This window comes from Trachypithecus francoisi, unplaced genomic scaffold, assembly GCF_009764315.1.
Source record: "Trachypithecus francoisi isolate TF-2019V2 unplaced genomic scaffold, Tfra_2.0 Lachesis_group19, whole genome shotgun sequence".
In the NCBI taxonomy this organism is placed as follows: domain Eukaryota; kingdom Metazoa; phylum Chordata; class Mammalia; order Primates; family Cercopithecidae; genus Trachypithecus; species Trachypithecus francoisi.
Window position 1 is genome coordinate 5987636 of NW_022681464.1, and position 16902 is coordinate 6004537.

Sequence of the window (16902 nt, forward strand, 5' to 3'; positions counted from 1 at the left end):
CAGGGCCAGGCCAGGAATACAGATAAACATTCTACAGTACACAAGTCAATCCACCCCCAACACACACACACACCCCCACACACACACCAAAACCTTACCTGGCCCCAAATGTCAATATTGCCTAGGCTGAGAAACCCTGGCCTCGAAACACCAAGGCTGGGAGGACATGTGACCAATGAGAGTCCTGAAAGGAGGACATGGGTAACAACCGTTTTCACCAGACCCCAGCACATTAGAACCAGGGAGCCTATCAGGAGACTTGAGACGGTAGCTTCAGGATAAACAAGAGGCAGAGCTACTGTCTGGAGTAGACGGTCAACTTGCAGAACTCATTACTCATATGAGAACTGGCAGAGGCTGAAACATTAAACAGTTTCCACAAATTTAAATAACTTTTTTTTTTTTTGAGACGGAATCTTGCTCTATCACCCAGGCTAGAGTGCAGTGGCGTGATCTCGGCTCACTGCAGCCTCCACCTCCTGGGTTCAAGCAATTCTCCTGCCTCAGCCTCTTGAGTAGCTGGGATTACAGGTATGAGCCACCGCGTCCGGCCAAGTTTAGATAACTTTATGTGCGACCAAGACAGAAAGGGAGCCCAGGCTGCTTGAGGGTTCATCCCTAGCCCAAGACTCAAAAGAAAGATGGCACAAAAGCAGTGTCCTCCCACAATAACCGACGACTACCCATTTCAGAGGCCACAAGGACCACAGTACTGACACAGCAGCCTCTCCCTGCCTCTCACTGTGTCCCCTGGAGGAAAGAGAAAGAGAGAGCAACATTCTGCTTTGCAATCAATACAAGACAGAGGCTCTTTACTCGGTGTGAACAAAGGTCCCCACCAGACGGTCAGTGCCATGGAAACCAGGCTGTACTGGAGGAATGCGGGCAGCTGACAGGGTTTCACAGGCTGGCTGGCAGGCAAGGCTGGGCCTTCACCTACCCAGCCAGAGCCTGCCTGCCCTGCTCTGACTGTCCCTGACACATAGCTGTGGCCCACAGATTCAGGGGCGCAGTGGCACATTTAACTTTTTTAACTAGGGATGAATGACCAGGAGAACTGCCTCCTTAAATAAAGAGGAGATAGAGAGCCCTTGCTTCTTCCATTCAGTCATAGACTCCTCCAAAGTTGCCCTGTCCAGCAAATGGAGCACACACACATGCATGCGTGCAAAACTTCCAGGGCTGTGCATTCTGGCCTGGCAGGGCAGGGCCTGCTGTAGTTCAACAGCTACTTTTTCTTTTTAAGACAGGGTCTCACTCTGTTGCCCAGGCTGGAGTGCAGTGGTCCAAACTCAGTTCACTGCAACCTCCACCTCCTGGGCTCAGGTGATCCTCCCACCTCAGCCTCCCAAGTAGCTAGGATTACAGGCATGCACCGCCATGCCTGGCCACTTTATCTCTGTCTGCAGAAGAAAGGCGGCATGGCGCAGCAGTGAGGTGCGTGGGATCCGGAATCTGACAGCATGGGTTGGAGTTCCAGCTCTGCTACTTATAGGGCCCAGGATATTGGGCCCTTTACTCACTGAGTCCCAGTTTCCCCCTCTGTAGAATGTTCAGGGTTGCTATGTGGCTCAGAGATAGCATAAAGCAGCTGTCATACATGAGGTTTTTTTTGTTCGTTTTTTATTTTTGCTTTTTTTTTTTTTTTTTTTGAGATGGAGTCTCGCTCTTGTCACCCAGCCTGGAGTGCAATGGCGCGATCTCGGCCCACTGCAACCTTCTCCTCCTGGGTTCAAGCGATTCTCCTGCTTCGGCCTCCTGAGTAGCTGGGATTACAGGCACCCACCACTATACCCAGCTAATTTTTGTACTTTTAGTAGAGACGGGGTTTCATCATGTTGGCCAGGCTGGTCTTGAACTCCTGACCTCAGGTGATCCACCCAACTCAGCCTCCCAAACTGCTGGGGTTACAGGCGTGAGCCATCGCGCCCGGCCACACATGAGGTATTTAACATTAGCTAGCATCTAGCCTGCACACATGGACGCATTTCTTCAATAAATTCATCTGCTTGCTTACCTGATTGTAGCGAACAAGGCACAGGTTCAATTATAAATATATGACTTCTTTCCTAGTATATCACAGGCTTCTCTCAGAAGCCTAAGAAAGTAAAACTCTAGCAAACACCCATCCACACCCTCTGGTCCAAGCAAGATTGGGGTTCAGATATTCCCTTGCAAGGCCCAGGCTAAGGACTGCCTGGTGGCCTTGGCATAGTGGCATCACTGGATGCAGGACCCTATGCGAGCCTCAATCTGTCTTCTTACCAGCTGGGATCACCTGGTCCACAGGTCCATGAGAAGTCTACCAAGGGGAGAGAAGAGGACATAGCCTCCCCCAACAGACATACACAATAGCATGTGTCAGGGATGCTGCTTGGCAACTGGACAGAGGCCAGGCCCCTGCTCTACAGAAAAAGGCCAGAGGGAAGGGGCTATGCTCAGGGCATGTGGGCATCATGCTCCATGCAAACATCCCAGAGCACTAGTTAGCATTCTGCCTGGCTCCCCTGCCATCCTCAGGAGAAAAGCCCTCACCCCAGCAGATGCCACTCAAATAGGCAGGGGGAAAGAACTGGAAAGTTTCGTCCCTAGCCCTATCTCATTTCAGATTTAGAAATAGAGAAAGGCAAGATCTGTAGTTTGTCACTGTTACTGACATCCTGGGCCTGACTCTGGTGTGTGCTGAAATTTGAACTCAGCCGCCTGGATCTGAAGCATCACACCTCTCATTCAGGGGCTAGGAAGAGGCGCTCAGACAATGGAACCCGAGGGGCTTCAGGTCAACCTGCTTTGCACCAGCAAGGGGTTAATAAGCAGTCATGGGTGGTCACACAAGCATAGCCCACTTTGGGCAGCTCAAGCCCCACAGTCTTGGAAATCAAAAATAAAGCTCTCAAGCTGGGATGAATCAAATCATTGGATCAACAGGCATTTGTGTGCATGCGTGTTCGTATATGCACGCACATAACTAGACTCAAGCCCAGGGACAGGATACAGGAGAGCCAGGAAAACTTCACAAATATTCTTTTTAAAATTCTACCATATCAGCTTGTCACTGAAATCTGAAATTCTACCTTTACCAAATCGTTATTTAGCTAAGGACTCTCTTCTACCTGAGTTTTGTTTTGTTTTTTGAGACGGAGTCTTTCTCTGTCACCCAGGCTGGCATGCAGTGGCACAATCTCGGCTCACTGCAACCTCCACCTCCTGGGTTCAAGCGATTCTCCTGCCTAAGCCTCCCAAGTAGCTGGGATTACAGGCACCCACCACCACACCTGGCTAATTTTTGTATTTTTAGTAGACACAGGGTTTCACCATGTTGGCCAGGCTGGTCTCAAACTGCTGACCTCAAGTGATCCGCCCACCTTGGCCTCCCAAAGTGCTGGGATTACAGGTGTGAGCCACCACACTCAGCCTGAGTTTTGTTTTAAAATGAAAATGCTGCAGGACAAGGAATTGTTCAGATCTTTCCTTCTAGGTGATCACCCTTAGAGTCTTGGGAGTAAGGGGGAAACTAGGGGTAAATATAAATAAAATGATGCTGGAAGGATGATAGAAGTTCAGGGCAACAAATTTATCATTAATTGTAGCATAGGGGAAGCTCTGTGTATATACCTGAGGGGCCCATCAATGAGAAAGAAAACCTTTGACACTTTTCACAATCATTCAATGATTTAATCCAAACTCTCATGTTAAAAGCTCACTAAGATGCAGTTTTCAACATGGAAAATTCAATTTTCTATTGACCCCCTGGGGACCAATATCAGAAAGGTTCCTTTCATTACAAAGTTGAACCACCTGTTCTAAATTGGTAGCTATCATTCATAAATATGCTACCTTAACATGGGAAAGAGGCTATTGTGAGACAAGATAGAAATCAAAGGCAGAATTCAAACTAAAACCTACTATTCATTCTTTTCCCCTGAGTCTTTGGGTGGAGACCTGAAGTGAACACCCAAAAGCTTTGGGGCCAGGACTCCATCCAGCTTCTGCTCTTGAGTTGTTAGCTGTTTGCCCCTGGGCAAGTTGCCTCACCTCTCTGTATCTGTTTCCTCACCTGTTGGACCAGACCCATGGTTTTCAAACTGTGTTCCCTGGTGCTCTGAGACTCTGAGATGCCTCCAGGTAAGGGGAAAGCCCACACTGGCAAGGCTAACACAACCTGCCATATCCCCACCCCACTTCACCCACAGCACCCCCCTCTCTCTCCATGTCTCATATGTTGGGGACCTGTATGAGTTCAATTTGAAAAAAAAAAAAAAGAACATTTGGGAGGTTTTGAATTAGATGCATTCCAGGTTCCTTCTAGAGTTAACTCTCTGTGATTCACTCCGCTGCCTCATTTGGGAGCATTCTGGCTCAGTGAGCTGAGGGAGCCCAGCCATCACCGGCTATTGGTGATGGAAGCAGAGCTCACCTGTGATTCGGCCCACCGTTCCTTTCACGAAGTTGCCAGCATACCCAGCCACATGCGCTCCAAGGCTGTAGCCGATCAAGTGGACATTCCCGAGAGAAAAATCATCTTTCTCCTGCAGAAAGTCACCAAAGTATGTGAGCAGAAGAGCAGGGTCCGGAGATCCAGAGTCACCAGCAATTCAACAACTCAATCACGGTGTAGGAGGAGACACAGGGACCGTGGGCACAGAGACTCCCCAGGGCCCCACTGGCTTTGCTGGTGATGCCCCATGTGTGGGTCACAGTCAGTTTAGGGGAGGCCAAAAGGACACGGTGGCACTGAAAATGCCAAGCATGGGGGCAGGGTGGAGGGTATGACTGGAGGCTGCATATGTGGCTGTTCCCTACATGTTTCCTGTTCTTTCTGGCAGTCTCTAAGAGAGGGGAGTGTGGTGGTGAAGAGGCCAGGAACAGTGGCTCATGCCTGTAATCCCATCACTTTGGGAAGCCTAGGCGGGCGGATCATGAGGTCAGGAGATCGAGACCATCCTGGCTAACACAGTGAAATCCTGTCTTTACTAAAAATACAAAAAATTAGCCAGGCGTGGTGGCAGGCGCCTGTAGTCCCAGCTACTCGGGAGGCTGAGGCAGGAGAATCACTTGAACCCGGAAAGTGGAGGTTGCAGTGAACCGAGATTAAAAAAAGAGATATTAGGCTGCATCTTTGAAATAACCCCCTCCCCACCTTCAACACAGCCATGCTTCAGAGACGAGAGCAGGCTTTGTAGGAATTTCAGATCACAAGCCTGGCCTGGTTCCTGGCCATCCCCAACCAGCCTAAGGGTATCTGTTTCTAAGACAGGAAGGAACAACCCATAAGGCCAATTTTCAGCAAATTAAGTATCAGGAAAAATCCAGAGATCTATCAATAATTAAAAGGCTCTCAAAAAGTCCCAACTTTCAAGTATTCCAAGCAATACTTAATTCAATAAAACTTTTAATCTCAAAGATTTTTTTCCAGAAGTTCATGACAACAGATGCACGACCTATATTTCTTAAGAAGATTAGGGTTTGAGATCCTGCTGGCAACAGGAGACTCCCTGTCATCCCCCAGTACCTGCAGCCAGTCGAGCATCCTGGCAATGCTGTGTCCCACCACCCTGGTGTTATTGACCGCATCCGTGTAAAGCTGGTGGGCCAGGGGGAGCCAGTCAACCACAACTACATTGGCATCTTTCTCTCTTGTGTGCAGGGCTGACACGAGTTTATGCAGCCAGTTTTCAAAGATACCGCTCATCTGCAGAGAAAAGTGGAAGTTATTTTTTATTCTTGGTTTCAGAAATCCTAAAAAATACGAAATTCCGTTCTATATGACCCTCTCTCCAACCGACTTTTTTTTTTTTTTTTTTGACTCGGGGTCTCACTGTTGCCCAGGCTGGAGTGCACTGACAACCATCTCAGCTCAAGAGAGCCTCAAATTCCTAAGCTGAGGCCATCCTCCTCCCACCTCAGCCTCCAGAGTAACTGGGGCTACAGGCACACGCCACCATGCCTGGGTAATTCTTAAACTTTTTGCAGCAACAGGGTCTCACTATGTTGCCCAGGCTGGTCTTGAACTCCTGGGCTCAAGCGATCCTCCCACCTAGGTCTTCCTGAGTGCTGGGATTACAGGCATGAGTCACCATGCCCAGTGCCCCCAGACAATTTTAGAACCTGCACATTGGCTGCTCAGGGACCAGACATTTGCACATGAGCAGGACCAGCACAGGCAGAATCACTATGCAGGTGTTTGTCTTCCGTTGCTCTTCACATCCCCAGCATTTCCCATCAAAACTTTCCTAGCGAATATCCTATGCTATTGGCCCACTGTCTGTTGGGGCCACTGTGAGATATGTGTTAAGGGTGATACTGGCATAAGGCTGGTCTGAGTCCCTGTTACAGGCAGGCAAGTGGCCTGGTCCATCCTTCAAAGGCAGTGGGGAGGGTTGTCCTGGAGAATTAGCTTCTCTCTTAGAGATGCAGGGAGATGCTGTCTCCTAGGTGAATGCAGAGTTAACAAATGACCCCTTCCCACAACCCATCTCTGCCATCCTTCCTGACCCCAGAGTAGGGAAAATCTGTCCCCGGAATCCCAAATTACAACTCAGAACATATTTTCCCACAGAAACAAAGTTATAAATGGCGACTAGGTCCAGTTGTAAACCTATCCACAAGCACATTATCAAATAAATAGATTTTCTGTGCCTAGCCTGGGAACCCAAACACCATTTACAATCTTGCTTCTATGGGAAACTGCTGTTCCAAGTTCCAAACAGATTACAAAAGAACTTTCTGGAATGCAACCCATGTGTAAGTCGCAGGCAGCTTGTATTTGCATTTTGACAGGGGGCCTTAAAAAGATTCAAACATATGATTCTGATTGTAGGTTGTGTGATGAGCACAGCTAGGCTCTTAATCATCTCTTCATTCAATTAGGTAGGCAGGCACCCGCCCTCTCCTGCCCCTGACCTCAACCGTGGATGATAGACTTAAAGACCCCAAAAGCATGTAACAGATACGAATTTCTCATCATTAAGAGGAGGACTGTCCCCTTCCAATTAGCCCAGGCAGAAATCTGCTCACTTCATAGTGCCATTTCCCTACAGACTGTCATTATATGAATGAATAAATCCCTGGCTGGTCAAAAGCTTCTGAAGTTGAGCACTAAAGCCCTTTTTTGTTGAAGTTTGTCATGAGCTTTTCAATGTGAATTGCTCAGCTAGGGCACATAAAGAGCCCCAGTGCCTTTAAACGGGGCTATCTCTATGCAAACAGGAGGGCATCATGCCAAGGGCAGCCAGCAATCCAGGCCAGCTGGCTACTCATAGGTTCTCGGAGCCAGTCAAGTTGCTTTAGTGAAGCTCAGCTCTCACGGCAGGACAGCCCCCTCCAGGCAGGGTTGACCAGCGTAATTAAGTGTAATTAGAGGGGTCCTTAAGAGCCAGTGGAGCTGGGCTGCTGCCCTCAGGAGAGCCACTTTCTGAAAGCCCGTTGTATGCCAGCATTAATACCACCCTGCTGGAGTCCAGATTGCCCCTTAGTGAATGCCCGTTACATTCTTCACAGCTGTCTGAAATACAAGCAGCCCACAAGGAAAGGGGGGAAGAGGGTTTGGAATCTGGAAACACCAGAATTCTTTCTAATTGACCAAAACAAAGGGAATCAAATCTTGCATAAAGCCACAGAGCTCCCTCCCCGGGCTCACCGTCCATCCGTGAACAATGAAAAAGGTTTTCGCTGTCATGTTAAAACCGCAGTCTTCTAAGGGCTGGCTGTGACCAAGGGAGAGGTAGCATCCTTCATGCTCTGGGTCCTTGGAGGTGCGGAGGTTAAACCTCACAGAGGGTTTGACCTCAGTCTGTATAGCTTTGGGTTTGTGGAGCTCATCTGGGGAGACAGAACAGAGCATGGGTGCATCTAGCAGACTTGGGGAGTGAGAGACCTGGAGTCTGATTCTAGTTCAATCGTGAGCAAATTGCTTAAGCCATCTGGGTTTCACTTTTTACATCTGCTGAATGTTCCTTTTCACCTCCCAGAAAAACTGTGAAGATTTTATAAAAAAGGACATCTCATTTATACTTAAAGAGTATTAATTAGTCACTAGTATTAATTACTGTCACTCTGAAATAAATAGATCTCTCTCTGGCTTTTCCCTCTTCTTTCCTATCAAAAGATGTTCTACTTCCTTCCTACTTTTAGATCACAGGTTCTCAATTCTTTTTCTGAAATGCTTGAAACCAGGTGAGTTTCAGAATTTAGAAGTTTTCAGATTTTAGAAAGGCATTACGGAGCATACACCATATATTATATGATGCTTTCAGTGGGGCCTGGGCTATTCCCCCTGGATCAAACACCCTAAAATTTCTGCAAAGAAATACATAACCACTCACATTTGAGGGCAAACATAAAGATAACCAGTAGCCTCCTGTTAGCTCAGGCTTTTTGCTGCCAAATAAGTTCAGATCAGGTAAGGCCAGGTCTTGCTGCCAAACAAGTTACCAAATGCATTTTCCAATTTTGAGAGATTGTGGATTTTGGAATTGGAGGCAAGAGGCTGTTGACCTGCTGGAAAATAGGCTTCCCCTAGTGTTCCCATCTAGGGAACCTCAGGCATCCTCAGTGCCCTTTCTAATGGTGGTATGTGCCAGGCATTCATCTGGTTTGTTAAGTAAATGACTAAATCCATGGAGAAACTCCTAAAAACAACAAAAATCCCCCCTTCCAGCTTTACTGCTCATGCACAGTGCCACCTAGGAGACGGCCCCGCTCCCAAAGTGCAGCTCATGTCACTGATGGCCCCTGTGGCTTAACACTAGGTAGGTGCTGTCATCATGACACTGTTTCAGAAAGTCATAAATGGACCCCACCCAGTGTTCTTTCAGCCATCCTAGGATGCATCACTGGATAACTGGCTAGGAAGTTAGAGTATCAAACTCTCCTATCACCCAGCAGAGAAAGATGCCAAATGGTCATCTTGGAGTTAATTTATCTCAGAGTTAAGAAGCAAAAGGAAAAAGATACCAAAAGGAAAGAGATACAGTGGTGGAGAGGGTGGAGGGAAAGGAGAGGGAGAAGGGGAAGAATGCAGCAGATATAAGAGGGATAAGGTTCCAGAAAATGCTGCTAAATGCACATGAGCAGAAATCAGGTTAACTGTCATGAAAGTAATGAACAAAAGCCCCATCCAGCAGAAATTTGAACCACAGACATAATGAGTTCAGCAACTCCCCACCTTCTACCCAGACAGCCACTCACCCAGAGGCCAGATGGGGAAATCTAGGAGAAAAGGAGGCTCCTGGTTTCCTGAGACAGATCTGCGGATAAACCCACATATGGACAAAGACTCTTCCTCTTAGCGTCTGACCGCTCTGACCCCAAAGTTCTCTAGCTGCATTCCTACTACTTTTGGCCTGGGTCACTTCAGCCTCTGGGACTTTCTGATTGTTCCTCACCCAGATGTCCTCATGGCTCCTTCTCTCACCCCCTTTAGCTCTTTGCTCAATGGTCAGCTTCTCCAGAAAGGCCTTCCCCGAACACATCATAAAATCGTGCCCCCTTCCCCCACCAGCATCCCCCACCTTCCTCCTCTGCTTGATTTTTCTCCATAATACTGAGCACCACTGGTATTTTAATCAGTGCACTGTCTGTCTTCCCACCACTGAAATGTAAGTGTCACGAGGGCAGAGATTGCCATCTATTTTGTCCATTGCTCTCTCCCCTGCTCCCAGAATAGTGTCTGACACTAAGTAGGTATGCAGTAAATACTTTTTGGAATGAAGGAAATGACTCACACATACTCAGAGGCCCAGAACACAGAAGTTAAAAGGAACTTTAGCATTTTACAGGTGAGGAGCCAGAGATGAGACCTGCCCCCAGACAATGCTTCTAGTTAGCACCAGAGTTGGAAACATGTTGAGTAAAGCAAGGCTTTCCATTCATTCACAGTAACCCTCCCACACATACAAAAGTGGACACAGACCATTTGGCACAACCTCAGCAGACTAGAAAATGAGATGATGGGGTTCAGTTTAGGGGCTCCCCAGCCCTCCACTGCTTACTCAGCTGACTTAGTTCTCACTCTGACTCTGACTCTGACTCTGACTCCCCCAGAGCTGACTGACTCTGGCTCCCCCAGGGCAAGCTGCCACTGGAAAAGGCTGCCATAGAGAACTCAAGAGGAAGAAAAGCTAAATGCCAGGAGGAGGAAAGGGAGGAAAAGTGGGAAGAGGAAGAGTCGGGGGAGCACAAGAGTGTTGAAGAGGAAAAGGCTGGCAACCTGGGGGAATAGGCCCTGCAGCTTCTAAGCACAAGTGACTCACCGGATACTCCCTGCAAGCACGAATCAAGTCAAAGCCAGCTATCCTGCCACCTGAACTTTCAAGACACCTACAACAAGATTAAAAGGCAGCTCCAGCAGACAGAGCTCTAACAACCTTCTTGCCTCTCAAACCGCCAGGTTCCAGCATGAGGACAAGGTTTCAGAGCTGCTGCCAGGCCGGTCGGCTGGCTGGACAGCACCAGCACCGTCTGAGGGAAGGAGGTGCGGGTGAGAGGGCTGGCAAAAGCCAGTGCAGCCTGCCAGCCTTTGCCTTTTGCATGACTTGCCGGGGATACTCCCATCAGACACGCAGAGAGACAAGTGGACTCCAAGGTGGATTGGAGGAGAAAATGGGCAGCGCAGTGGGAAAGGAAGAATTTCATAGGAACAAGGAGGGATTGAAGAATCAACAAGACAGAGGGGACCCAACACAGAGAAGTGGCTGGGGGGGAATAAAAATAAATGCACGTTACCTTCCAGCAGTCCCTCTGGACCAAAAGGTGTGGGGCTCCCAGCAGCAAAGCAACAGCAAAGGCTCCAGAAACAGAGCAGAGGAACGGAGTTGCTCATCCTGCCTGCCCCGCCACACCCCCTCCCCAGAAACAGGAGTTTTAAAAACAAAAACCACCTCTCGGTGTTTCCAGCAATCCGGGACAGTAAGATCCTTCTCTCGGCCAGGGGCTGGGGGGTGGACGCGGAGAAGGTGGAAAATGAAAACTTGGCGGCACGGAGCCGCGGGCGGTGGCAGGGAGCGAATGTGAACCGCCTGCACCAGAACCAGATCTGCCCTCTTCCTGAGCCGCCGGGAAGCAAGGGCTCGCTGCTGTCACGCTCCTATAGAGGTAGTTTTTTAAAGTATGGGAGTCATCTGACCCATCGCCAGATGGTGATTTGCATAATTTATTCCCGTCTCTAGATTCTGATTGGTCACACCTTGCTGACGCCGGAACCGAGACTGGAGAAAGTTTGAATGAAAGCGCTGCACACTCAGCGCATGGACGCCGCACGCTCGGCCCCGCTTCCTCCCCGGCCCGCTCAGCGGGCAGATGCGACTCCAGCAGCCCCAGCTTTCTCCCACTGCCCTCCCCCGGACCTCCAGATCCTCCTCTCGCCCCTGCCACCCCAAGTGGCGGAGGCGGACATTTCATCGAAACCCTGCGTCCGCTGGGGACGCCATCCCTGGAGAAGGAGAGCACCCTCTCCAAGGCGCAAAGCCACACTCTGGGAGTGGTCTACCCGCGCTCCGCGCCGGGAGTCCGTCAAAGGAGAGCCACCTGCTCATCCCCTTGGTCCTCCTCTTATCCCTCCCCTCCCGCCTAGCGAGGGCCGCAACAGGTGCAGAAGGCGCGATCGCACAATAACGCGGCGGAGCTAAGGGGCTGTGAGCTGTGGCCGGCGCTGGAGGATCGCACAGTACCTGCTCGGAATCCTGGCTCCGCCACTAGCTGCAAAACTCCAGGCGAGCCAGCCAGCTTCTCCCAGGAGGTTCTCTCGTCCGCAATACGTGGGTGATAACGTATCCGCGGCTCAGGGATGTTGGGAAACCAAGAGTTCACGTAGCAAAGCACTTTGGCAGGCACTCTCCTACGGTGGGGTGGAGGGCTGCGGGAACCCCAGGCGACCTCCTCAAAGGGACCAGCCAGCCGAGATTTGGTGTCTAAGACGCGTGACCAGCGCCCGGTGTCTGCCGGTGAGCACTAACTGCTTGGTGAGCGAAATCAAGCACCTCATTTCTCTCTGTTCTCCATCATTTCCTCCCGGCTTTCCTTCCCTTTATTGATCCGGGTCCTGGCGCAGAAAGCAGCGAGCGGAAGGAGAACTTGGCCCAGAGTCTGCGTCTGGCGCTGGGGAGCGGGGACTGAGCCCGGAACACCGGCGGGGTGGCTGCGCCAACAGCCACTGCGGACGCAGGGCGGGTGCGAGAGGCTGAGAGGCTGCACCCCGCCATCCAGCCTCGCTCCAGCCAGGAGGAGCCGGCTCTTCAAGGCGATACCCTTGACCGCGAGTAACTCTGCAGTCACTCGGAGCAGGTCCTGCCCCTGCCTGCGGAGGGAAAACCCCCGCAGCAGCCCCGCGCCCCTTCCTCCCTATTGTCGGGGCTCCAGCTGGAGAGACCTGTGTGAGGAAACCGAGCCGGTGCCAGCAGATCCTGTTCCTACCTCGCCTGGTTACTTTTGTTACTCCAGCTGCCAGCAGAGCACGCTTTGTCCCTCCAGCTTTGTCCCTGCAGCTTCTAAGCACAAGTGACTCACCAGATACTCCCTGCAAGCACGAATCAAGTCAAAGCCAGCTATCCTGCCACCTGAACTTTCAAGACACCTACAACAAGATTAAAAGGCAGCTCCAGCAGACAGAGCTCTAACAACCTTCTTGCCTCTCAAACCGCCAGGTTCCAGCATGAGGACAAGGTGAATGAATAATGTGCTATCATTCATTAAGAAGACGCAGGCTGGCTTTAGTTTTTGAGTATGGAATTCAATGGTCTGTATGCGATGGTAAATGTCACTCCTAGATACGTTGTTTCCACTCTCTCTCTTCATGAGCAAACTATACAGACATAGGTCTATACAGACATAGATTATCTCCATTTTACAGATGGGAAAACTGAGTCATGGGGACAGGCTGCAGATTTGAAGAAAGTCTCAAGACAACCGGGTCTCTCTTCTCTGCTCTAGGTTCAACTTGGCCAACTGACCTTTAAATGTGAGCCCTTGGCAACCCGGTCTAGTGGCTGAGGCAGCGGATAAGCTATAGTCAAAAATCTTCTTCCCTAACCCTGGCAACATAGACACCCATCTCTACCAAAAAACATTTTTTAATTAGCCAGGCAAAATGGTACTCCTGTGGTGCAAGCTATTAATACTTCGAAGGCTGAGGTGGAAGGAGTCCTTGAGCCCAGCAGTTCAGGGCTGCAATGTACCATGATCACACCACTACACTCCAGCCTGGACAACAGAAGAAAAAACTCCTTCCCTGTTCTGAGTTGCTCACAGTCAGGGTCCCTAGAACATTAACTGGATAATGTGGAGGGTGTGTCTTGAGAGCCTTTGTCATAGGTGAGATACCCCCACGGAAGCTAGGGTATTTTGCAGGGTATTGTTGGAAGGTAGTCCTGCAAAGTTAGTTATCCTGCCTAGAAAAAAAAGAAAAACCTGGCCGGGCGCGGTGGCTCACACCTGTAATCCCAACACTTTGGGAGGCCGAGGTGGGCGGATCACCTGAGGTCAGAAGTTCGAGACTAGCCTGACCAACATGGAGAAACCCCGTCTCTACTAAAAATACAAAAAACTTAGCCGGGCGTGGTGGCGCATCCCTATAATCCCAGCTACTCGGGAGGCTGAGGCAGGAGAATCGTGCGAACCTGGGAGGCGGAGGTTGTGGTGAGCCAAGATCACGCCATTGCACTCCAGCCTGGGCAACAAGAGTGAAACTCCATCTCAAATAAATAAATAAATTGAAAGAAAGAAAAAAAAAAAACTGTGTTTTGCAGGTTCAACAAATCAACATCCATTTTTTTTTTTTTTTTTTTTTTTGAGGCAGAGTCTCGCTCTGTCGCCCAGGCTTGAGTGCAGTGGCCGGATCTCAGCTCACTGCAAGCTCCGCCTCCCGGGTTTAGGCCATTCTCCTGCCTCAGCCTCCCGAGTAGCTGGGACTATAGGCGCCCGCCACCTCGCCCGGCTAGTTTTTTGTATTTTTAGTAGAGACGGGGTTTCACCGTGTTAGCCAGGATGGTCTCGATCTCCTGACCTCGTGATCCGCCCGTCTCGGCCTCCCAAAGTGCTGGGATTACAGGCTTGAGCCACCGCGCCCGGCCTCAACATCCATTTTTTTTTTTTTTTTTTTTTTTTTTTTTTTGAGGCGGAGTCTCGCTCTGTCGCCCGGACTGGAGTGCAGTGGCCGGATCTCAGCTCACTGCAAGCTCCGCCTCCCGGGTTCACGCCATTCTCCTGCCTCAGCCTCCCGAGTAGCTGGGACTACAGGCGCCCGCCACTTCGCCCGGCTAGTTTTTTTTTGTATTTTTAGTAGAGATGGGGTTTCACCGTGTTAGCCAGTATGGTCTCGATCTCCTGACCTCGTGATCCGCCCGTCTCGGCCTCCCAAAGTGCTGGGATTACAGGCTTGAGCCACCGCGCCCGGCCTCAACATCCATTTTTTAACGGCCAAGGCTGTGAAACCATTTATGTTTTATTGCTAGTTGGTTAGAGTGCCCTCCTGTGTCTCTACACTAAAATATCATGCAAGAACTTTGAAAGAACATCATGAAATTATAATTGTAGCATTAGAATGTGTGACATCAACTGTTCTGCTTCATACTTCCCAGAAGAACAAGGAGATCTGAAGAGCCTCTCGCCTGGAGGAGTTCCAGCTGAGGAGTCTTGGTGGAACTTCGGCTGTGTTGCAGACAAAATTTCAAGGTCTCAGGCAACACAAAGAAAGGGTTCCAGTCCTTATTTGGCAGCCCAGCATCTAAAGACCCTTCCTGTGTTAAAGGAATAAATCTTCTGCTTATGATAACACCCCACTTCCCACTAAAAAAAGCTCAAAAGCAATTGCTCACCTTCCCAACCTCCCTGGCAGCTAGTCCCTGATTCAAACTTAACCGAACTCTGAACTGGAAGCTAATGAGGCTGGAAGCACATACTCACTCTGCCAATGGGCAGCCAACTCTGGTTCTCTGGTGCAGCAGTGGAGTCACTCCCAGACTAGTCTGCAGTGGGATTTGGGACATTGCTGCCTGCCTGAGTATATCCTCCAAGCCTGGTTCTTCTGCCCTGCAGAGATTCCAATTGTTACCCAATATTCTCTTAATGAGGTCCTTTTTTACATACATTATCCAGAGACTGTTTATATTCTTACAAGTAAGAAAATGACTTAATTGCCAGAAGCTTATTGAGCAGCTGCTAGGGAGGAAACACTGGCCTGGAGACCATGCCTGTGCTCTCACAGACACAATGCAGAAAGTTACAAGTGCCAGAAAGCGGGCTGGTATGTAGGAGTTCCCAGATACCTGGACCAATGCTATCCAACAGAAATATATAACACAAACCGCATGTCTTGGTCTGTTTGGGCTGCCAGAACAGAATACCATAGATTTAGTGGTTTTAAACAACAGAAATTTATTTTCTCATAATTCTGGAGGCTGGAAGTCTAAGATCAGGATATCGGCATAGTCAGTTTCTGGTGAGGGCCCTCTTTCTGGCTTATAGATGGCTGCCTTCTCACTGTGTCCTCATGTGGCAGAGACAGAGAGAGAATGCTGATGTCTCTTCCAATAACAACTCTAATCCCATCATGGTGCCTCATCTCATAACCTCATCTAGACCTAATGATCTCCCCCAGGGCCCATCTTCAAATACATCATAGGGAGTGAGAGCTTCAACATAGGAATTTGAGGGGGTCCCAATTCAGTCCCTAGCAGCACATATATAATTTTATGTTTCCTAGTAACCCTATTATAAAGGTAAAAAGAAACACATGAAATTAAAATTAAGTGGCTGGGTGCGCCTGTAATCCTGGCACTTTGGGAGGTCAAAGTGGGAGGATGGCTTGAGGCTAGGCATTTGAGACCAGCTAGGGCAACATAAGGAGACCTCATCTCTACCCAAATAAATAAGTAAAAACATTTTTAAAAAGAAATTAATATATTTTACTTAACCCAACATATCCAAAATATTGTCATTTCAACATGTTGCCAATATAAAAAATAATTATTGAGATATTTTACATTTTTGTTTTGAAATCCAGTGTGTATTTTACACTTATAGCATGTGTCAGTTCTGACTACCCATATTCAAGGGCTCAGTAGCCACATGTAGCTGGTTGCTACCATACTGGACAGCATAGACCTATAGTATTAAAACTAAAATAAACCTTGGAGATCATTTAGTACAACCGTCTCACTTTACAGATCATGATCCCAAGACCCAGCCAGATTAACTGACTTGCTCAAGGTCACACAGTTGGTAAAAAGGCAGAGATGGAACACAAACTTGGGTTACTAATTCCTCTTTTTTTTTTTTTCTTTTTTTGAGACAGCATCTCACTCTGTCACTCAGACTGGAGTGCAATGACAAAATTATGGCTCACTGCAGCCTCAAATTCCTGAGCTCAAGTGATCTTTCCACCTTAGCCTCCCAAGCTGCTAGACTACAAGTGCCTGCCACCATGCCCAGCTATTTATTTTCTTTTTTCTTTTTTTTTTTTTTTTGAGAGGAAGTCTTGCTCTGTCCCCCAGGCTAGAGTGCAGTGGCGAGATCTCAGCTCACTGCAACCTCCACCTCCAGGGTCCAAGCGATTCTCCTGCCTCAGCCTCCCGAGTAGCTGGGATTACAGGCACACACTACCACACCAAGCTAATTTTTGTATTTTTAGTAGAGACGGGGTTTCACCGTGTTGGCCAGACTGGTGTCGAACTCCTGACCTCAGGTGATCTACCTGCCTCGGCCTCTCAAAGAGTTGGAATGACAGGCATGAGCCACCGCACCTGACCCTACTTTCTTTCATGATTTTTGTAGAGACAGGGCCTCACTGTGTTGCCCAGGCTGTTCTCAAACTCCCGGGCAAGCGATCCTCCTGACTGGTCCTCCCAAAGCACTGGGATTACAGATGTAAGCCATGGCACCCAGCCTCTAATTCCAAGATCAGTGCTT

At 49.1% G+C, this 16902-nt stretch overlaps 1 protein-coding gene across 2 annotated transcripts in view; it reads right to left on the bottom strand.

The window, feature by feature from the left end:
• The window catches only part of LIPG (lipase G, endothelial type), a 28582-nt gene extending 15968 nt beyond the window's left edge, over positions 1–12614 (bottom strand). Inside the window, exons 1-4 of one of the 2 annotated variants that reach the window (XM_033177769.1) lie at positions 11670–12614; positions 7640–7821; positions 5513–5692; positions 4418–4529 (exon numbers count right to left, since the gene is read on the bottom strand). In XM_033177769.1, coding sequence (XP_033033660.1) covers positions 4418–4529; positions 5513–5692; positions 7640–7678 — 331 coding nt within the window. In that variant the 5' untranslated portion in view covers positions 7679–7821; positions 11670–12614. Of the gene's footprint in view, positions 1–4417; positions 4530–5512; positions 5693–7639; positions 7822–10725; positions 11105–11669 lie in introns of those variants that run through there. The other variant, XM_033177768.1, reaches the window with a different exon arrangement.
• Between the last annotated feature and the right edge of the window lie 4288 nt (positions 12615–16902).